The sequence below is a fragment of the Lissotriton helveticus genome, chromosome 5_1, assembly GCF_964261635.1.
Source record: "Lissotriton helveticus chromosome 5_1, aLisHel1.1, whole genome shotgun sequence".
Lineage (NCBI taxonomy): Eukaryota > Metazoa > Chordata > Amphibia > Caudata > Salamandridae > Lissotriton > Lissotriton helveticus.
Genome location: NC_136065.1, coordinates 1,683,963,202 through 1,683,987,000, shown reverse-complemented (window position 1 = coordinate 1,683,987,000; position 23,799 = coordinate 1,683,963,202). Strand labels below are relative to the sequence as shown.

At 42.5% G+C, this 23,799-nt stretch overlaps 1 protein-coding gene across 1 annotated transcript in view; it reads right to left on the bottom strand.

The window, feature by feature from the left end:
* ZFHX2 (zinc finger homeobox 2) overlaps positions 1-23,799 on the bottom strand; it is a 527,257-nt gene that overhangs the window by 183,554 nt on the left and 319,904 nt on the right. Inside the window, exon 6 of the mRNA XM_078640613.1 lies at positions 13,667-13,725. Coding sequence (XP_078496739.1) covers positions 13,667-13,725 — 59 coding nt within the window. The remainder of the gene's footprint in view (positions 1-13,666; positions 13,726-23,799) is intronic.

The following is a 23,799-nucleotide window of genomic DNA, read 5'->3' as shown; positions in this document are numbered from 1 at the left end:
AAGCACTGACAGCTATGTTTGGAACTCTGAAAGATGCCTCCTCGCATTGAAAGGTGGGGAATGATGTTAACTGACTGCAACTTGAAAATTGCTCGTAAGCTGGGAAAGAAAATAACCCTGCTGAATAATTGTCTAGACATCCAACTGGAAACACAATGACTCAAGAATCAATGGCTGAGGAATATATCAGTTTTATGGTCAGATTTGTTTTACAGTCAGGTGATCAGTTCCAGAGGCAATTTCAGAACATGAACAAATTGAAGCCTCAATGAAAGATTTCACAATGCAAGGCATTAAGGAGAGACGAGCGTCCAACCGATGGAGGTACATATACAGAGCAAAGTAGTTTTATCCGGAAGTGAGGTGAAAGGACGTCTTTGCATTTAGAAATGTACAAGCTGAGTTAACTGTGGCTTCATCTGGAATTCTGTGGAATGGCACTAGATCAGTTCCATTTATTCAGCAGAAGCCTGGGTTTGTCAAAACACACGAAAGTATCGGCAACAAAGAACTTTCTATGTCAAAAAGTTTATTTCCCATGGTTGGATGCTCAAGTTGAGCAAATCATATTAACGTGTCATCTGTGTCAGTGCATTACAAGGGAAAGCAACACAGAATACACATGTCTGAACTGCTAGATGCTTCCGGTCTACGTCAGCGGCTGATTTTTATGAACCACTACATTCTGGGCATTACCTTTTGTTGTGAATGAATATTCTTGATCCCCTAATGTAAAAATGGTGATATCAACCTCAGCATCAGCAGTACTCTCTGTTCTGGATCATATTCTTTTAACATGGGGGAGCTAAATATGGTGAAGACAGTTAATCGACCACCTTTCAATATAAATAAACTCAGGAAGTTCCTGAGCTAGATGGGAGTGATACAGCAGAAGATAACACCAAATTGGCCACAGACAAAAGGTATGGTGGAAAGGTTGGGTTCCATTGTTAAAAAAGATGTACAAACAGCAAAGTTATCTCAAATATCTGTCAATCACTCTTTGTGTCAAGTTATACCGGCTAATAATCCACAGGAAAGAGTTCTTTGGAATTATTGTTTATAGGTTACCAAATATTGCAGAAAAATCTCTAAATGAAAAGGAAGAAATTGTAAAGAGGGGGAAAGAGGGTCACAGAGTATGAAATATTATGCAGAAAGTAATAAAAAGTTGTGAGGATAAAGATTATAAATTGTGGATTTGGTATTAGTGAAACAATGGCAAATAAAGTCAGACTTTAGATTTCATCCATCTGCTTTAAAGCAACAAAAAGTATGAGCATCAGCTTTTACAGCACAAGATGGGAACAAAATGATAACCAGGAAGACATAGGTCTTCTTAACAAAGTGCGGATAACAAACAACTACCACCCTTTTTTATATTTGTTATTATTTGTGGTATTCTGCACTCTGAATCTTCTGATTGTAGGCATATTTGACAATTGTAGCCATATTACATACATAGATAGCTTCTTTCGACGATGGTAGCGACATGCTTCTGCAAGAACGTTTCACAGATTAAACGACTAATAAAAAAGAGAGTCTACCTAATAGTATTCAAGCAGAAATTTATCAAGCTGGTGGGACTTAACTATACTCAAGAGATACATTGTAATAAAACAGGTACCCAAAGGTTTGAGTGGTCACATTCGCAACATTTGAAGACTTGGGACACAGATTTACTGGGGAATGGGAAAACTTGATTCTGTCCTCTTTCTTTGGGATGATGGGCATATTGATCAGACATAGAGACAGGAAGAGGGCTGTACTTTTACAAGACATTTACTTGGGTTTGCTGGGTGAACCCCAAAACATTCACCTCCATTTTGTGAGCTGCAGTTTCCCTGTGCCCCAGATTGCAGTGAACCAAAGGCCAGGAGGTGGTAAGCAGGCAGACTAGTGGTGTCTCTTTCCTAAAATTTAAAAAGCGATTTTCCCTACCCGTAATTGCATCATTTTGTAACTGTTTTTGCTTGTGGTTGTACAGTTTAAACATTGTAGTATTAACCTGCATGTGACTGCCTATTTTCTCACCTGTTTTGAGTTTAAACTTGTAGTTTTACTTGCCCGCAACTGTTTTCATTTAACCTGTGAACTGTGGGATTTGCAGTCCAAAATCTGTAGTTTTTTCCCTTTCATTCCCCATGACTATCTGTTTTTCCCTCCTAATTTATCCCTTGCTCTGTGCTCAGACCTACATGTTAAGCAGTCCACCCCAGCTCCCATTTTGTGTTAGCAAGTGAGTGAAACCAGACCCCCCCCTCTTTCCCCCTCTGACAGCGGGATGTTCTACATCAGAGAGTGAACAGAGGGTGCTCTGAGTAATCTGCTGTGAGCTGTTTGAGCTGTGTTTTGTAGGAATTGTGTACTTTTTTGGCTAGGAGAGTGAGTAATGTTTTATACAAACAGTATTGTTAGAGGACAAAGTTGTTAGGTCCTTACCTGCAGAAGTCCAAAGTGTGGATTGAACCAGTCTGTCTCTTATGAGATTCTGAATAGAGGAGCAGCTTCTTAGCCTCCCAGTATCATCAAACCTAAGCCTGCTGATTGGCTCCCCAGCTCCCAGGCAACCCTGAGCCCTCCTCTCACACCTGCCCAGGCCCCTTAAGGATTTGCTGGGTGAACCCCAAAACACTGACCTTCATTTTGTGAGCTGCAGTTTCCCTGTGCCTCAGATTGCAGGGAACCAAAGACCAGGGGATGGTAAGGAGGCAGACTAGTGCTGTCTCTTTCCTAAAATTTGAAAAATAGACTTTCCCTACCCGTGATTGCATCATTACTGAACTGTTTTTGCTTGTGGTTGTTATAGTTTAAAAATTGGAATTTTAACCTGCCCTTGACTGCATATTTTCGCACCTGTTTTATGTTTAAACTTGTGGTTTTTACTTGCCCGCAACTGTTTTCATTTAATCGGTTGAACTGTGGGATTTGCAGTCCAAAATCTGTAGTTTTTTCCCCTCTCATTCCCCATGACTATCTGTTTTTCCCTCCTAATTTCTCCCTTGTTCTGTACTCAGCAATCCACCCCAGCTACCATTTTGTGTTGGCAAGTGAGTACAACCAGACACCCCCCTTTTCCCCAGAGTAACAGGGATATTCTATATCAGAGAGGAACAGAGGGTGTCTGAGACAGCAGTGAGCTGTTTACGCTGTGCTTTGTAAGGATTGTGCACTCGTTTTCTTGCTAGGAGAGTGAGTAAAGTTTTATACAAACAGTACTGTTAGAGGACAAAGTATGTTAGGCCCTTACCTGCAGAAGTTCGAAGTGTGGATTGAGCCTGTCTGTCTCCAAGGAGATTCTGAAAAGAGGAGCAGCTTCCAACTTCCTGGCCAGCAAACCTTTGTTATTTGAGGGTTCTGACTGGTTCCTGGGTCAGTGCTTTTATTGATGTAGGGCTTAGGGTTAGTGATCTGATTGGTGGATAGGTTTAGGGTTTCGAATTGGTTCCTGGGACTGGGCTTTTTATTGGATGGTTTAGGGTTTCCTGGGTGATTGGTTGCTTAGTCTAGGGTTTGGGCTAGGGTTAGGCTTTCTATTAGATATAGGGCTTAGGGTTTCATGTGTGACTGGTTGCGGAGTCTAGGGTTGGGTCTAGGACTAGGGTAAGGTTTTGTATTGGAGATAGGGTTTAGGGTTTCCTGTGTGATTGGCTGCTGGAAGCAGGGTTGGGACTAGGGTTGGGGTTAGGCTTTCTTTTGGGCGTTGGGGTTAAGGGTTTTGCGCCTGATTGAGTGCTTCGAATAGGGCTATGATTAGTCATAAGGTCTGGGTCTCCTATTGGTCCTAATGTTTAGGGTTAGTTTTGTGATTGGTTTGGGTTAGCGCTGAGGTTCCCATTGGTTGAAAGTGTCACCACACTACTAGGGCTATAAAAGGCCAAGGCTTAGGGCATCTCAGCCTGGGCACTGAGGCTAAGGGTGAAGGGTGAGCGCCAGATTGAGCCAGGTCGAGACTGGTTGGAACTAGGGCTAGAAATACTGCCTAGTTTCCCATTCAGCAGCACACACCCTACCCCATCCATAACCAGAATAACACACACACACCAAATGAACTCCATTCATGTATTACAAACTAACTCTATGCATAATCCAAGATCTCAGCACACACTACTAAACCACACCTATATACCTTTCTATCACAGCTACCACAAATTCCTACCGTCACCTACGAACAGTACACAACTCTATCGTATACCACTAACCAATCCACTCATCACTAACACAACCCCATTCCACAGCATACTTAACTACAACCCATCCAGTCACACTCCCCACTCTAATTACTCCTACCAGACCCCCTTTTATCACTAACAAACCTATACTCAGCCTTCCATAATTTGTCCGACCAACACCCTCCTCTTCTTTTTACCACAATAACACAACCGCACAACACACACTCCACTGTACCACACATTTTAACTCTTGCAGCAAACAAGTCTAAGATAAGCACTCAACTCTACTTAATCCCCTCCTACATACAACATACACTCTACTCATAAGCACAGCACCACCCCCTTTACCTTACAACTTCCCCTCACAAACAATGTTTATGTTTATGTATTTATTTTTATATAGCGCATAGATCACCGTTCGGTCTCAGAGCGCTTGCGAAAGGCTGGACTAGAGATAGACAGACAGAGGATTTTATATCAGTTTAAAAGAGCCAAGTTTTAAGATTTTTACGAAAAGTTTTATGATTAAGGTCAGTTCTGATGGACAATGGTAGAGTGTTCCAAGTGGTGGGACCTATTTTGGAAAAGCTTCTATCCCCATTTCTGACCGTCCTAACCTTTGGGACTCTTAAAAGGTGTTTGTTGGATGAACGGAGGGTTCTCCCTGGACAATAACCCTGGAGTTTTCTCTGCAGGTATTTGGGACCATGTCCGTTTATAGATTTATGCACCAGGCAACATATTTTAAATTTGATACGTTTTCTTATTGGGAGCCAATGTAGTTTCTTTAGACATGGTACAAAGGGGGTGCGAGGTGGAAGATCGAGGGTCAACCTCGCTGCTGAGTTTGAGGGTCTGGAGCTTGGTTAAGGAGCTTTCGTTTACATCAGCAAGTAGCGCATTACCATAATCAAGGCGACTGATTATAAGGCCCTGAATAAGGGGTTTCCGGGAAGCAAGTGGAATCCACTTGAAGATTTTTCTGAGGCTTCTCATTAGCCCAATGCTGGTATGAACAGCTTTATTTATATGTGGGGACATGGACAGTTTGTCATCGATGGTGACTCCAAGGTTCCTAACTAAATTTTTCGGGGCTGGACATGGGCCTAAAGACGGAGGCCACCATTCATCCGTCCAAATTTTATTAGCCATGCCAAACAGCATGATTTCCGTTTTTCCGGTGTTTAACATTAAGTAGTTGTTTGTCATCCACTCACGGACGGAAATCATGCACTGTTGGAATCTAACTTTAGCTTCTAAAGGGTTGGGGCCTAATGTTATCAAAATCTGGGTATCCTCAGCGTATGATACCGTATCAAAACCATAGGCTTTGATTACCTTGGCCAGTGGTGATAAATATACGTTAAATAAAGTTGGACTCAAAATTGAACCCTGAGGGACACCTGTATCGTTTTCCACATAAGGTGAAGAGAATGAACCAATTTTGACCTTTGACTGTCTCCCTGTTAGGTAGCTCTGGATCCACCTGTGTGCGGGACCCCCGACACCAATCTCAGCCAGCCGCCTTAACAGAACGCTGTGTGAAATGGTGTCGAAGGCCGCCGACAGGTCCAATAAAATCAGGATGGCAGAATGCTTTGCATCCATGGCCAGCCGGATGTTATCAACTACCTCCAGAAGGGCGGTCTCGGTGCTGTGGTAGGCTCTAAAGCCCGATTGGGAGGTGTCCAATAGCATATTGTCGTCCAAATGTTTGGTTAATTGGATATTGATTAGGGACTCCATTATTTTGCCAAACAGTGGTAAGAGGGAGATAGAACGATAGTTTACTGGTTGCTTCGGGTCAGCATTATTCTTTTTTAAAATGGGTCTAACCGTTGCTTCTTTCCAAGACGCAGGAAAGGTGGCTTGGGCTAGTGATAGATTAAAAATTGCCGTTATTTCAGTTATCATGGCAGGGGCTATTTTTGCTAAAATCTGGGCAGATGCAGGATCGCTTGGGGAGCCTGATTTTGCTTTCTTTAATTTGTCGCTAACTTCTTCCTCAGTGAGAGTATGAAATTCTAACAAGGTTTTAAACAAGGATGTTTGTTCAGGAGTAGACGTATTAAATGAACTTGTGTCATTGTCCTTCGCATTAGATTGTCTAGTCCCTTTGGGAAAGGCCTTATGAATATCATTTATTTTGTCCTTAAAGTAGGTGGAAAGCTTGACGGCCCACTCTTGGGACTCAGTGGTGGGTGGCTGGCCAGAAGAAGGATTTGAAAATTCCTTTACTATGGAGTATAGCGCTTTATGCGAATTTCCCGCTTGTTCAATTCTGGTTCCTAGATAGATTTTCTTCGCTGCAGCTATCTGGCTCATATAGTCCTTGTGTGCAGTTTTATATTGTTGTTTATCCATAAGATTCTTTGTTTTACGGCATTTACGCTCGGCGGACCTAGTGGTCTGTTTCACTAGTTTTAAGTCTGGTGTGAACCAGGGAGATCTTGTGTTGGGACATTTAGTTAGCTGTTTTGGGGCTATGTGATCTAATGCCATGGTGATTGCTTCATCTAGGTCTTTTACCACCTTATCTGGATCAGCATTATGAGTCACAAGGAGAGGCGTAAAAGCGCAGGTAAGAGAGTCAGGATTGATTTTGTTCCAAGCCTCACTCATTTTTACCTTCTGTGGGTGGACAGGTTTGATCGCGTTCACTCTAATGTTGAACTTTATTATCACATGGTCCGACCATAGGACTGGATAGAGATCCACAATCTGAATTCCCTGGGAGTTAGTGTATAGGAGGTCTAAGGTATGTCCGGCCTTGTGCGTAGGACCGGTTTCTAGTAACGTCATGTCCAATGCATTGATGCTATTTATTAATTCAGAGGTATGTATATCTTGCCTCAGCTCAATATGACCAACAATACTATACAAACAAATCCATCTAATAAAACAAATACATCAGCATCTCCTTTCACTTTCCTCAAAAACAAAACATATCACGCACACCAGCACAACAAAATCTTGCAAGCGCAACACCTCATAACTGTCACAAAGTACAAACATACACCCACCTTTCAAACTACACAAATGAACAAACTCAAATGCCAAGCTTTCTCTCTTCCACCACACCTAACACACATACAGCAACTCTCTTCCAACCGCCTCTCATCCATTGGACAATTTAGAAACTTACTACATGACCCACATAGTGCACCACCACCCCTGACTCCTACACCTTCCACCCTAAACACACAAACAATATAAGCAGCGTGCCACACCTCACAACGTCACTTCTCCATGTCTACTGCGCAACAAGGCTACACCACAAAAACAAGACAGGGCACCAATTTACTCTCAAACACTGTCTCCACCTTCTACACATGCAGACCCATTAAAATGCCTTCTTAGCTTGCTGGACGAGAACACACAATATAGAACAGCTCCACTTTTGCTATACTCATACAGAAAGCTCAATCTCTAAACTGTCTACTAATAAATGCTCTCTAAAAACAAACATCACATCTACAACCTTCTCACTGACGCAAAACCAGACATTCTATTCATAACTGAATCATGGTTGGGAGATGATATGGCTCAAGTCCTGCATGAAGCCGTTCCTCTAGGCTATTAAACGACCACCCTAAATCATATAGGCCTTGGCTCTGGACTATATACAATCCTGAATGACAACTCTCCACCAAAAGCCCAACATCCAAAAAGAGTTTCTTCCCTTCTCAACAAATGCATTATCCACACCTTTCAAAGAGGTGTTATGTTTCTCTACCATTTTATGTTGCTGTCCTACTATCTCTGAATACTCCAAATCCTTAGGCATTATGCTAGACACAATATTATATTCCCTTGGCCATATGAATTCAGTAACAAGAATCACAAATTAGCAACTAAAGGGTGATCAAATCCTTCCTACCTAATTGAAAACAGTGGTACAATCTGGTCCCGTCCAGACTGGATTATGAGAATGCCAGTTAAGCAGGAATCCTCAAAACTCAACTAGCACATATCAAAGACTCACTGCATGCAGCTGCTCATCTGGTTTCGGAGCTTGACCGGTATGAACACATCACCATCACCCCAACCCTGTCTTCTTTAGGCTGGCTTCGATACTGGAGAGAGATCCACATTTAAAGTTCACAGAAGCATTCACTCTGATCAATTGCACAAGAAAACCTGCCTCTGTAGAGGCTCTGGTCAACTTCATACTACTGACTTGCTACTACCTGAAATCTTAGCCTTCAGTAACAAAAAATTAAGTCAGTCCTTTTCAAAATGTGTTCCCAGAGTCTGGATTTTAATGGGTCCTGACATTCAGACATTAACTTCTTTAGCAATGTCCCCAAAAAAAACCCTCATACAGTTAAGCTTCAAAAAAATACTTTGCACCCTTGCCCACTCTGGTTGGATGATCCAAAATATGTGAGTGCATTTGACTACGTATGTAATTGATGTCCCTCCATCCTTCTGGCTAGAAATTGAGCATATTGTTACTGGACTTTGCTTGCATAATTATTATTGATTTTGACTTCCCATTGTGTACAAATAATGTTTACTTCTTAACTTCTACCTGTATGTCCCTGTTAGTACTGTTTGCACCGACATATGTTCTGCTGCATTGTGTAAAACACTCTTATGCTCTAGAGCCTGGTACGTGCTAGGGAGATCGAATTAGTCTGACAACTGATGCAGAATCAGGCCCTTGGAACTTAGACTGCGATCTCACCATGTACTGGGAGCAATGAGAATTATCTTGCCTAGGCTTCTTGTGCCAGCACAGAAACTTGTCTTTTGACTTGGTCTTGCTTGAAGACATGGATAATGGATCTGGTTTGAGACAGTGACTTGGAGTTACGCATGCCTAATTCTTGGAGCACAACCAACCATGTTTCTTGTGTTCAGCAGCATAAAGATTTGTTTCCTGGTCTCTGATGACCTCTGGATGCATTAGGTATGAATGAATCATGTTTGTACCTGACACACCAAAGGCAGACATCGTGAAGACCCTTATTGGACCTACTACAGGGTTGACCTAATTAGTACAGGGCCTACGAGTCTCTGTCGGTCCGTGAACCCAAATACAAAAAATAAAGGTCAACCATGTGCATTTTCTACAGTATACAAGGTATGGTTTGCAATACTGTTGTGAGAGTTATGGTTAGCAGTGGTAATCAAACCTTTGTGTTTCAAGTCAACTCTGAGTTTTATGAGCATATATACACACACGCGCACACACACATTCAGTGTGTAATATATTATTTCCATGGTTGATGGCGGAAAGGGAGCAGCCATGGCCCTAAAAAGAAGCGATGTCTTGAGCGGATCATAATGCTCCTGTCCTCCCTCAGCAATGATAATAAGTACACTAGGTGCATTTGCACATATGATTTATGCCATTGTGTTTCTGCATATGTTTTTATTTAAGTATTTAACCAAAGCGAGGATGCAAGGGGTTAAATTGGTGCAGTAAAATAAAAGCACATTGGAGAGGCATGGTGACAAGTAGCAGAGTTATTTCCCTATGCAATCTCTTTATAACATGCAATCTGTAAGGTAGTTAGCAATGTTTTCCTCAAAGTCTTTGTTGTAGTGGGATAAAAAATGTAATATCATCTTTGCAGTGTAGTAATAATAGTCTGAATCTGCAATTATTAGTACAGTTGCTTTAAATTACATAACATTGGGCTACATTTATTTTTATTCACATGGCATAATATGATCATGGTCATCAAAACAGAGATGGAATTTTGAGACCATATTCTGCAATCAATATATCCCCATGTTGAGACTACTTTTTTTTCAGATACATTCAAGTCCATATGCTGAGAGTGAATCCATCTCAATATTCTCTCTGTAAAGACATTGCGCTTGTCTTGATATAGTCCCTGCATTGACACTATATGCCCTTCGTTGATATGGCATATGTCTCTGTGTACTTGTGTACCGATAACAAATTCTCATAATTAATCACCTATACTAAGACCAACAATGTCCCTCTTTTGTCTGTATGTTCTCCTCTAAGTAATGAAAATCAAGGGTTCTCCCAAATGTAATTTTAGGTCCAGAGGGGGGAGAAAAAAACCCAGCAAATATGAAAAGATACCTCTAGTCTGACCTATACATTTTAATCTGACGATTAAATCACAAAATATTTCAAAGAGGATGCAATATATAGAAAAAAGCTTTTATTTTATTTAGGCATGTTATTTTCTTACTTTTCCATTTATTTCATTCTTCTCGTATTAAGTAAACATTCATTTTTAAAAGGATTTTTTCATGATTATCAACATTTCATAGAACGCCATAGAGTCACCATAAGCTCATACCACTCATTCCGTCATACACTCTTTAACACTCACTGACCAACCTATAACATTATACTAGTGACAAATAAGACACAAAATAGTGAACATACAGCATTAGAACTACTGAGAAACCCCTATGAGTTTTACAGGACCAAATATTCAAAGTTTCTTATTCATAATATTGTACAATTTCCAATCTCTTTGTTCCTTTTCTTTTTTCTTTTTTTTATATAACTCTCTGTGTGGGGATCTCAGACGCGTACGGCCTACGTACGTTTCGGTGATTGGTATAATTTGGTTCACCTTCTTCAGGGCCAACATAAAACTAAACAAACGACAGGGAGGCCAAGGTCCCCCAATCATGGAAACATGCGATGGTTGTACCACTGTTAAAAAAAGCCAATGCTGACCCGAATAATCTGGCTAACTTCCGTCCCATCTCCCTTCTGTCAGTTTTCTCAAAAATCTTGGAGAAGCACATTAATCAACAACTTACCAATTATATCGAAGTCCATACTATCCTACACCCTTCTCAGTCGGGTTTTCGTTCAGGCTTCTCCACCGAATCTACATTATTGGGAGTGTCGGAAACTATTAGGCATCTGGTAGATAGAGGGGAAACCGTGGCACTTATCCTGCTGGATTTAAGTGCCGAATTTGATACGGTTTCCCACTCTATCCTTATTAACACCCTTAGATCTATTGGCATTTCCCATCTTGCCTTAGAATGGCTTACTAGTTTAATGAGTAATCGGACGTTTCAAGTTTTTTCAGCCTCATCAGCATCCAAACCCCATACATCAGCATACGGGGTTCCGCAGGGTTCCATCTTGAGCCCCCTTCTCTTCAATCTGTACGTAAGACCTTTGGCTACGATTGCGGAGCAAGCGGGGCTCGCTATTTACTCGTATGCTGATGATACTCAGCTAATCTTTTCATTATCCACCAGTCACACATCCCTCCCTTCCTCCTTACGTCTCGGGCTTAGTAAAATCTCTGCTTGGATGTATGAGAACAAATTAAAACTGAATGGAGGGAAAACTGAGCTTCTCCTGTTTGGTACTAATCGTGATTTATGGGGGCCCTCTCATTGGCCTGACCAAATGGGCACTCTCCCCTTGCCCTCCAGAACTGCTCGGAATTTGGGCATCATTTTTGATGACAAATTATCAATGAGGAATCAAGCTGTTAAAGTCTGTGCCACCTGTACGGTCATTCTCAAGTGGTTAAAGAAAATTAACTGGATGCTCCCTCCTGACACCCAGAAAACCGTAGTCCAGGCACTTATCACCTCCCGCCTGGACTATGGGAATGTTCTCTTTCTGGGTGCCGGCAAGGAGATTGTCCGGAAACTTCAGACTGTTCAAAACATGGCAGACCGCCTCCTTGGCAAACTCCCGAGCAGGTCTTCCATCTCCCCCTTTCTACGTAGTCTTCACTGGCTCCGTATTGAGAGTCGGGTTAAGTTTAAGGCTCTGTGTTTTATACACAGAATTATTGCGGGGAATGCCCCACAATACCTTAAATCTTTTATTATCTCGTATGTTCCTTCCCGCACTCTCAGATCATCCTCCCAATCCAAGCTTCTGATTCCTAGGATCAAGAGAGCAAGAATGGGTGGCCGCTCATTCTTCTTCTTGGGTCCATCCCTGTGGAACTCTCTTCCGCTCTATCTTCGGACTGAGCCCAACTATCTGAAGTTCCGCGGGAACTTGAAGACATGGCTATTCAACCAGTAATTGTTGCAATTGTCACACCTTGTTGGTCAGCGCCGGGAAACCTCTGGGTAGCTGTGCGCTTAATAAAATTAAAAATAATAATAATAATAATAATATGTACACTCTATTTTAAAAGCACGGGGTTCTTTTATATCTTTTCCTATCAGGAAGAGATCACTCTTTGTCTTTCTTACGAGCAGTAAAACTTTACAACATGGCGGTAGCCGAATCCTGTATGGGAAAAATCCTACGTAGTAGAAACTCTAATGCTGGTTGATCTGCCTTTTGCTTTCGAGTGCTTTGTAGTTTGGGACTGCTCCGTATATATGTATCTACGAAAGATGACCTAATTTTAGAACTCTGTTAAAAAACAAATATTAAGGTTGCTCACAGAAATTCCTCTTCTCCTTTCGCTGCATGTGACATTCCACGTCTTGCGATATAACCTGGTTCAAAACAGCAGCACGTCTTTAAGGAGCCGTCCGGCTTTCTTTACTGCCGGCAGTTAAGAAAGCCGGACGCCTCCTTAAAGACGTGCTGCTGTTTTGAACCAGGTTATATCGCAAGACGCGGAATGTCACATGCAGCGAAAGGAGAAGAGGAATTGCTGTGAGCAACCTTAATATCTGTTTTTTAACAGAGTTCTAAAATTAGGTCATCTTTCGTAGATACATATATATACGGAGCAGTCCCAAACTACGAAGCACTCGAAAGCAAAAGGCAGATCAACCAGCATTAGAGTTTCTACTACGTAGGATTTTTCCCATACAGGATTCGGCTACCGCCATGTTGTAAAGTTTTACTGCTCGTAAGAAAGACAAAGAGTGATCTCTTCCTGATAGAAAAAGATATAAAAGAACCCCGTGCTTTTAAAATAGAGTGTACATATTTGTCGTTTGTTTAGTTTTATGTTGGCCCTGAAGAAGGTGAACCAAATAATACCAATCACCGAAACGTACATAGGCCGTACGCGTCTGAGACCCCCACACAGAGAGTTATAAAAAAAAGAAAAAAGAAGAAAAGGAACAAAGAGATTGGAAATTGTACAATATTATGAATAAGAAACTTTGAATATTTGGTCCTGTAAAACTCATAGGGGTTTCTCAGTAGTTCTAATGCTGTATGTTCACTATTTTGTGTCTTATTTGTCAGTAGTGTAATGTTATAGGTTGGTGAGTGAGTGTTGAAGAGTGTATGACGGAATGAGTGGTATGAGCTTATGGTGACTATGGGGTTCTATGAAATGTTGATAACCATGAAAAAATCCTTTAAGAAAATTAATGTTTACTTAATACGATAAGAATGAAATAAATGGAAAAGTAAAAAAATAACATGCCTAAATAAAATAAAAGCTTTTTTCTATAAATTGCATCCTCTGAAATATTTTGGGATTTAATCATCAGATTAAAATGTATAGGTCAGACTAGAGGTATCTTTTCATATTTGCTGTTCTCCTCTAAGTGACATTAAACAGTAAGGTTCTTATCACACAATACTCAAATCTTACCGTGGTCTGACCAGAGGTGGGTTCCACAATACCACTTCTATTCTTGTCGTCCTCAGAACCTGAAAAAAGCCCAAAAAAGGCATTAGTAACCAAACTGGACCAGTTGGGAGTACACTGTACTGCATTAATAGAACATGTTGTAAGTTACTGGGAAATGCTTTCACTTAATGGTGCTTCCCATGTTGGGAATCTGTGGAAGTGCGCAGCTGCTCTAATGTAAGGTATAATAGTCTAGTGATGGTTTGGCAATTCATCTTAACGGCTTGTACTGGAGAGCAGTGAAGTCACTTTTACTAGCATGACACCACACATCACACTTGTGCTTTCAGGCATTAGTTTGACACCGCAGTTTAAGAGATATGATTCTATGTGGCCTTCGATCAGGACCATTACGCCCGCAGACCTCGTCCCCACTGAAGGTAAAACACCCACTATTACCAGACATTATGCTTCCTCCTATCCCCTCTCCTCCTTAGCCCCTTGAGTTGGACAAACCCATCACTGAAGACAAGATTATCTCTGCCATATCTAATATGCAGTCCAGCAAGACACCTGGACCCAACGGTTTCCTCGATCGAGTATTACTGGCAGTTCAGTACTGAGTTGACCCCCTTCTAACTCAAATTTTATACAGAAGTAGCTAAGCAGGGCGTATTCCCCCGGATTAAACCTCACATTAATTGTAGTTATCCCCAAATGGGTAAACCCCCCTCAAGAACAGTGGCGTAACAAAGGCCCCTGAGCTCCAGGGGGCCTGCTCTGCACAGTACCTTGGCTTGATAGCTCCTAAGTGAGTCGATAGGGGGGCCCTTCTGTGTACTTTACAGGGGGCCCCCTCAAGTTTCGTTACACCACTGCTCAAGAAGTGCTCCTCCTACAGGCCTATTTCCTTCATCAACACCAAAATTAAGCTTTATGCTAAAATCCTGGCCAACCAGCTGCAATCCACTTTACAATTTTTAATTCACCACGATCAATGGCAATTTATGCCCGGGCGTAGCACCAGACATGGAATCAGAAAGGTTCAGGTGGCACTCTCTAGGTTCTAGAGTGCTGCTGCTTCTTCAAGTCTTCAAGTGAGGCATTTGACACAGTTGACTGGCGTGTTGGTCTGGGGAAATACATGAGGTGCCCTATTAGTGCCCTTTACCATCAGCCCCTTTCACAAGTCTGGTTCAACGACTCACTGTTGGATTGTTTCCCTATCCAGAGGGGCATGCCGCAGGGCTGTTCCCCATCTCCATTACTATTCACCCTTGTGATAGAACCCCTAGCTTGGCTCATACGCTATGATGCTCAACTGAACAGGTGGTCGTGGGATGGAGGGCCAGGGGAGAGGATCACTCTCTATGCAGACGATGTTCTACTGTTCTTGACTGACCCCTAGACTTCAGGGCCCTGCTGTCTCAAAATCCTTACATTATTTGGCAAAGCCTCTGGCCTTCGAGTGAACACATCCAAATCCCTGCTGCTCCCAATCAGAGGTGACGCCGGCGCACACTTGTGGCAGTTCGATATCCTGGTGAAGTGTCTCGTCTTCAAGTAACTGGGGTTTCACATCTTCCTGCTCCCTGACCTCACAAGGCAGCTCTACTTGACTGCTAGTGTCCAAAATGAAAAGCAACATCCAGACGTGGTCGCCTCTTTCCCTGCATGCAATGGGCCATATTACCCTCTTCAAAACAATTCTTCCTAACTTCCTCTACATATTCCAGCACTTTCCATGAGCAATCCCCCATGCATGTTTCACACACTCAACTCCACTCTCCACTCCTTTCTTTGAGCGGGCGGTCGCTTCCGGATAGCATTCCCCAATGGTCGATGGTCTTCGTATGATGGTGGGCTGGGGGTGGTGGACCTCCAATGTTATAGTCTGGCCTCCTGTTAACGATTGGCTCAGCGGTGGGTGGGATGATCCAACATAGCGAGGAGAGCTCTCCTTTTTGGGTTTTGATGGCATTCTGGTAATGCTATATGGTGACAATACCCTACAGCCTCCCTGACTTCACTAGTGTAGCCTTCCTTTGCTCAGCATCACAGTCCTCAGGGATGTCTGGGCATGGAAACATATTTTGCCCTTTCACGACCTACAAGATCACTATAATCTTAATCAACCGCAAATCCATTAATATCTGCAACTGCGCAACACACTTTCAGCTAACATCCCACCCGACATTGAGATCCCAGAATGTAGTGCCCTGGAGGCCAAGCTGCTGATGGGTGACATTGGTAGAGGTGCAATTTCCCAGGTTTTTCGATTGCTCATTGGGAACGCTCCACATGGTTTTGACACAGTCCAACTCTGCTGGGAGGGCTAGGTCAGTGAGCTCGATGAGGCAGATTGGAGGGAGGCCAGGCTGCTTCCACACACCTCAGACTGATTCTTTTCTGCAGTTTCAGTGGATTTTTATTACATAGTCTGGTCCTGCTGGTTATTTCCGCATGTTGGCATTGAGTACCTGGTGAGCTCTCTGAGGTCTAGGAGCAAAATCTTGACCTGACCCCCAGGATGACCCTGCTGGGCCTGGTTGACGAGGTTAAAGGCTACCAAGCTCACAATACACTTGTGGGTGTTGCCCCACTGATTCCTAAACGCACCATCTATGAACGGAATGGAGAGCGGGTAGTGGACGGGTGTGCTCAAAAAGTCTATTTACACTGCACAAAGCTGTCCACATAAGCATGTTAAGATATGGGGGAAGTGGAGTGTACACTATGGTTTAGGGATGTGATTTATCAAATGTCTGGTTACAATTTGAAAGTCAAATGTGGCTGTAATTGTACTTTGCTTTGTGGTTTCAAAACTAATAAAAATTAGTGGCTTATAAAAAAAATATGATTTTAGACACTGAGCAACATGCTCATTTGTAATGTGGAATTTCAAATTTCACTCTAATGTAGGATCGGGAAGGTAAGCTTGCAAAACATTTCAGCATGGATTAAGTTTAGGCTGTCCGGTTTTAGGTTTAAACCTATAATAACTGATAAAACCCCACTGAACGAGAAATAGCCCTCACCAGTGAAACCATATAAACACAGAAAAAACAGCAGCACAAACACAAAGTAAATGCCATTCAAGGAAAGGAAAAAGAGAGTGAAAGAGTATTTTGTTTCTTCCTGAAGGTGCCAATACAATGTAACTTTGTTATACAAGCTAGCAGTAAAGACTGGGATAACATTATTTGCTTGAGTTTTGTTGTTTAGGAATACAACTAAAATATTGTTTCTTCTTCCTTTTGCTTTCTTCAGTTTTGTGGTCTTTAGTCTAAAGATGCAGGGTTTAGAAGCATGTTTTAGGTCTAGTTTAATTATGTTATAAACTGTAGATAATCAGGAAATATCGAAATCATATTTGATAATTTGGCTGCGTTTGATTCTTTCACTGATAGGTAAAATGGCTGGTTTCATAAGACTCTTTCCTAATGTGTCATCACGTTTACCCACAGAGAATGGGTAAAAACCCTTAATGCATCAGCCCCCAGTTTCTAGTGAGTCGGCATTGATAGTAGGTGAATTGCCAACACCTCAGGCTTTAAACATTGAATGCAAGGTATAGTGACAAGTATATGTGAAAAGTGCGCTATCACGAAGCATTTCGGATAGTGGTGAAAACATGACACCCGACTGTTGGAAAACATGGAACGCAGTGTCACTAGGAATGCTCTGCAAACAAGGTTCTTTCCAAGTTCAACAAAGATTGGAGTGATATTGTTCGTATTTGCAGTGATACAGCTATATATATGAACATTTTGTGTGATGACCTGTCAAAAGTGATACCTGAGCTGAAGTGCTTCCCTGTAAGATATCCTTTCCACTTGTTAGATGATATGCTGAAAGCATCTTTACAATCTTCGGAGTTAATGAGGAATGCTATTCACTTTTTAGTCCATTCTGATGCGCTGTTTTCTTATGCGCAGGAACTAAAACGCAAATATTTATTATTTCGTGCTTTGTGTTGCATCAAAGAAAGATCATCCCAGCTGTGTCCCTTAGCTGACGGTTCTCAGTCCGAGGGCTATGAATACTATATTATCCATTACCAACGATTTACAGAGTTTTTCCTGAGTAATGATGCCCAGGGCAAAACATGTTAGGATCTTTGGTCACATATTGATAGTGATGTGAAAAAAGTACACTCTACTCCATTCTTAGATTTTTACAGGACAACATAACCGCTGTAATGGTCATAATAAAAAAAACTAGAGTCTGAAAACACCCTTGTCTGCCTAGTGTTCAGCATAATTGGTGTAGATGTGAAACATCTCCTGCAGAGTAGGCTGGGCAACACCTTTAGTGACTTTGGCACTGCAAAATGTTCCATGTTAAGAGTGCTTGCCACTTGGTAAGCAAAGCAATGATGAAGAGCAATTCAGGAACTTTTATTTTACAATGTATGAGAAATGGCTTGCAGTGATGCATAGAAATGTCCCTTCACGACCAATGGCATTTGAAGTCAATGAAACCTCACTGTCGTACTCTGTACAAGTTCTAGATCCCTTCCGTTAAGAGGAAATTCCTCTGTAGTTTCAAAAGTGCTGCTTCATTTTTGACCACTTCAATAACTCTGAGGGCATAAGCACTCAGCTCAATGCAATTGTTGCAGAACTTGCTTTGAGAAACGCAATCTTCAAGTGCGCCAGTATTGTAATGAAAAGCTATGTCAGTGGCCAGAGTTAAAAAATTGTATACTGGCTGTTTTGGTGTTGCCCTTCTCAAGTGCCAATGTTGAGAGCGCCTTTTCACAGAAGTTTAAAAGGGAAAGAAAGAGTGAGCACACATGACCAAAGACTCACTGAAGAAGTATTGTATGGTGTACTACAATAAGTTTAATTTTCAAAAATGTATTTGGACCTCATATACACTATGCGTACACTGTCTATATACCATGCGCTTTCAGTGCAGAAAGCAAGCAATAATAAAAGCAAAACATTCCATAAACACCGGAAAAATACTGTTTCTGTTGTTTTTAATGGCGTGAAAATGTATAACCACTGTTTTTTAACGTATTGAAATCACTTGAAAACACTGGGAAAAAAACACCAGAATTTACCAAAAATAGAAACTGAAAACAGGAAAGCCTAATTATGTTGGTGGATCAATGTTTCTTGATAAAGTAGAATTAATGGGATGCCTTTTTTCTTAGCTCACAACTGGTGCAGTTATCTGCATCAAGTGGGGACTAACAAAGTTCCAGAAAATCCAGCAGTTCTGGATAAGGAAGACTCACACACTTTTTTGTGGCATGCTTTATCATGGGTAACCGTATCCCGACCTACTGAGGTAATTATATCAGGACGGTATAAACCTCCATTTGGAGGGAGTTCTTGATAAATTACTCTGGATAGTCACAGAGATCCAGACATTAAAATTACCTCAAGGGTAAACTGAATGATTTTATCATACTTAGGGCAACATTCATAGAAAAGCTCTGAGGATGCCCAGTGAGTGCTATGACTAGTTTCCCTAAATACACTAATATGTTTTGGTATGTAGGCTACCTCTATGGGTGAAATGCCTTCTTCAGGGCGAAGAGTGATCCCTACCTAATCTATGTATTTACTCATACAAACCGAGTCAAAGTCCTGGTTTAGTAAGACATTCGTATCTCTAAGGGTAATAAATTCAAAATTGACAAAAATGTGGGAAATATGAAGCAAAGAAATGTAGTCATGATGACAATAGCTCCTCCCCTGACGTGAATTCTAGCATGAAAGTAGTGTTACTGTGGTGAACATAGGGTAAAAATACTGATAACATGTGTCTGTAATCATACGCTCAGCCTTGATTAGTCCTTTTTTAGTGTTTTACCCCCTACTTTAGGATCAAATATTTTTATTGAGCATGTCAAGACAGGATGGATACAATACAGCCGTATAGAGTCACCCGCCAATCCAACAAGCGACAGGCAAGTCAATGCATCAAGTGGGAATAAAGCGCAGGTCCCAATTACGAGGGTGCGGTTATACACAGCAAGCCGCCTACAACCCAAAATGGGCCGGCCGCGTGTAAAACAGGGCAACGTGCATGCATGACTAATCGTCGCTACCGGCTCCAGCGTGGAGGAAGACCTGAAATGTAAAACAATGTCTTGCAGCCCACTGTCCATCCCCCGCCGACCTGCATTACCCCCTTGCCAGCGGCTGCGTAGTCCGCCAGGGGCTGGTGTACCTCTATCTGTGACACACTTAATGAACAACCCCCCCCGTTCCCAGCCCCACCTTCCCCACCCCAAGAGAAACCCAACCTGCCGCCCCCCTACCGCACCCCAACCCCAGGTCCACCCCAACAACTCCCCACCCCCGCCCCTTCCCCTCCCCGCGTGGTCCATGGTCTGTTCCTCTCTCCTACCCCATTCGTCTCCCACCCCCCCTAACGGGTGGGCCCATCCCTCCTCTTCTCCTGGTCAGTTTCCGTTAGCCGCAGCAGTCTAAGATACCTCGGGCAAGTTACCTCCACAAATTCAGACGACAGGAGGGCCAGAAATGGCTTCCAAAGCTCCGCATACTTGGCCCCTTTTCCTGCTTTATATAGGGAGAGCCGTTCCATGCCTAGTACTGTCCATAGGCGATGGAGCCAGCCCTGTCGCGTAGGAAGTTGCGCCGAGCGCCAGGATATTCTGTATCGCCGACCCCAGTGCGATGGCTATCAGGCGGCCCCTCCTAGACCTCAATGGGTAAGTCAAAGCGTTAGGCAACCCCAGAATGACATACGAGGGAAAGCGCGGGATTTCTGTATCAAAGTGGGCATCCACGTCGCTCAAGACCTGCCGCCAGTAATCCTGTAGGAACCTGCACTCCCAAAGGATGTGTGTTAACGTACCCAAATGACCACAGCCCCGCCAGCAGAGAGGGTCTTCGCTACTATCCATCTCATATAGGCGCTCCGGGGTGTAGTACCAATAGGTCGCCACTTTCGTGAGTGTGCCCGTGAGCCCCATGTGATAGGCCGAGTGTCGCGCTGTATAGTATATTCCCTCCCATTCCTTATGTGAGAGAGTTCTCCCCAGCTCCCGCTCCCAGCGTGCCCTACTCGCGCTGTAGGTGTACCTGTGTTTGTGCATGAGTATCTTATAAAGGTCTGAGATTAGCTGCTTGTCAGATGTGCGGGAAATCAGCCTGTGCTCAAAGTCTGTCAGTCGCCTGTCCGCATCAGATCTAATCGCGGGGTTAAGAGCCCAGTGTCTGACCTGGAAATATCGGAGTCTCTCGGATTCGGGGAGGCCAAACTCTTGACGGAACTGTGGGAAGGGGACAGCTCCCTCCGGCCCATACATATGGCACAGAGCACGGCGGCCAGCCGGCTTCCAACGTTCGAAGGCCTTCTTATCCATCCCCGGTTGGAAGTCAGGATTGTCAAGGATGGGCGTGAGCGGCGACGGTAATGTAGTAAGACCTAGCGAGACCCCCGCCTGATCCCAGATCTCCATCGGGACTCGCGTGATGAACGACGCGTAGAGGTTGGGCGGCCTGTGCGTCCGGTGCATGAACGGTATCTCCTGCAGGGTCCTCCCGGCGATCGCCTGGTCCTGAAACAACCAGTGTTTCCCGGATTCCCAGCGGACCCATTCCGCCAGGAAGCGTAGTTGTGACGCCTGAAAGTATGTAGCTAGATTCGGGATTCCGATTCCGCCCTGCTCCGGTGCGAGCATCGCTATCTGCGCTTTCAGGCGGGGCTTCCTCCCATTCCAAATAAATTGTGAGAGTTCTGACTGTGTCAACTTAATCCAGCCCTTGGGTGGTTTAGTATATATATATATATATATATATATATATATATATATATATATATATATATATATATATATATATATATATATATATATATATATATATATATATATATATATATATATATATATATATATATATATATATATATATATATATATCTCTCTCTCAAAACAAAACCCTTTCAGGCATAGAGTGACGCATAAATTATGCAAAAAAGAAGGAGAGAACTCTGGGTAGGTCTCAGTTTAGGTGGAAAGCAGCTCCTGTTAGAGCACTCTCAACACCAGCGACACTCTAGATCTGCTCACCTCAAATGTCTGTTTTTCTATCAAAGTTTTTAAGCATAGGATTAGACAGTGCTATCCATGCCGAAATAGAAAATGACAAAGTCTTTCGCCATTTAAACAGCAAAGTCTTTAAGCATAGGACTAGTACAGTGCAGTCCTTGCCGAGCTGTCAAATAACAAAAGCCATTCATCACTCTTTTTTGCATAATTTATGCGTCACTCTATGCCTGAAAGGGTTTTGTTTTGACTTAATACTGGGTGCTCCCTTGTGTCTGGACAAAGCTATACCTCTCTGAAGAGCTCTAATCAGAGCGAAACACTGTGTCAGGGGTTGCTTTCAATCATTTCAGGTTGGCTTGAGTTGGTATTTTACCAATTCAAAGCTGTAATATTGTGCCTGGAGTGATAAATGGCTTTTGTTATTTGACAGCTCGGCAAGGACTGCACTGTACTAGTCCTATGCTTAAAGACTTTGCTGTTTAAATGGCGAAAGACTTTGTCATTTTCTATCTCGGCATGGATAGCACTGTCTAATCCTATGCTTAAAAACTTTGATAGAAAAACAGACATTTGAGGTGAGCAGATCTAGAGTGTCGCTGGTGTTGAGAGTGCTCTAACAGGAGCTGCTTTCCACCTAAACTGAGACCTACCCAGAGTTCTCTCCTTCTTTTTTGCATAATTTATGCGTCACTCTATGCCTGAAAGGGTTTTGTTTTGACTTAATACTGGGTGCTCCCTTGTGTCTGGACAAAGCTATACCTCTCTGAAGAGCTCTAATCAGAGCGAAACACTGTGTCAGGGGTTGCTTTTAATCATTTCAGGTTGGCTTGAGTTGGTATTTTACCAATTCAAAGCTGTAATATTGTGCCTGGAGTGATAAATGGCTTTTGTTATTTGACAGCTCGGCAAGGACTGCACTGTACTAGTCCTATGCTTAAAGACTTTGCTGTTTAAATGGCGAAAGACTTTGTCATTTTCTATCTCGGCATGGATAGCACTGTCTAATCCTATGCTTAAAAACTTTGATAGAAAAACAGACATTTGAGGTGAGCAGATCTAGAGTGTCGCTGGTGTTGAGAGTGCTCTAACAGGAGCTGCTTTCCACCTAAACTGAGACCTACCCAGAGTTCTCTCCTTCTTTTTTGCATAATTTATGCGTCACTCTATGCCTGAAAGGGTTTTGTTTTGACTTAATACTGGGTGCTCCCTTGTGTCTGGACAAAGCTATACCTCTCTGAAGAGCTCTAATCAGAGCGAAACACTGTGTCAGGGGTTGCTTTTAATCATTTCAGGTTGGCTTGAGTTGGTATTTTACCAATTCAAAGCTGTAATATTGTGCCTGGAGTGATAAATGGCTTTTGTTATTTGACAGCTCGGCAAGGACTGCACTGTACTAGTCCTATGCTTAAAGACTTTGCTGTTTAAATGGCGAAAGACTTTGTCATTTTCTATCTCGGCATGGATAGCACTGTCTAATCCTATGCTTAAAAACTTTGATAGAAAAACAGACATTTGAGGTGAGCAGATCTAGAGTGTCGCTGGTGTTGAGAGTGCTCTAACAGGAGCTGCTTTCCACCTAAACTGAGACCTACCCAGAGTTCTCTCCTTCTTTTTTGCATAATTTATGCGTCACTCTATGCCTGAAAGGGTTTTGTTTTGACTTAATACTGGGTGCTCCCTTGTGTCTGGACAAAGCTATACCTCTCTGAAGAGCTCTAATCAGAGCGAAACACTGTGTCAGGGGTTGCTTTTAATCATTTCAGGTTGGCTTGAGTTGGTATTTTACCAATTCAAAGCTGTAATATTGTGCCTGGAGTGATAAATGGCTTTTGTTATTTGACAGCTCGGCAAGGACTGCACTGTACTAGTCCTATGCTTAAAGACTTTGCTGTTTAAATGGCGAAAGACTTTGTCATTTTCTATCTCGGCATGGATAGCACTGTCTAATCCTATGCTTAAAAACTTTGATAGAAAAACAGACATTTGAGGTGAGCAGATCTAGAGTGTCGCTGGTGTTGAGAGTGCTCTAACAGGAGCTGCTTTCCACCTAAACTGAGACCTACCCAGAGTTCTCTCCTTCTTTTTTGCATATATATATATATATATATATATATAT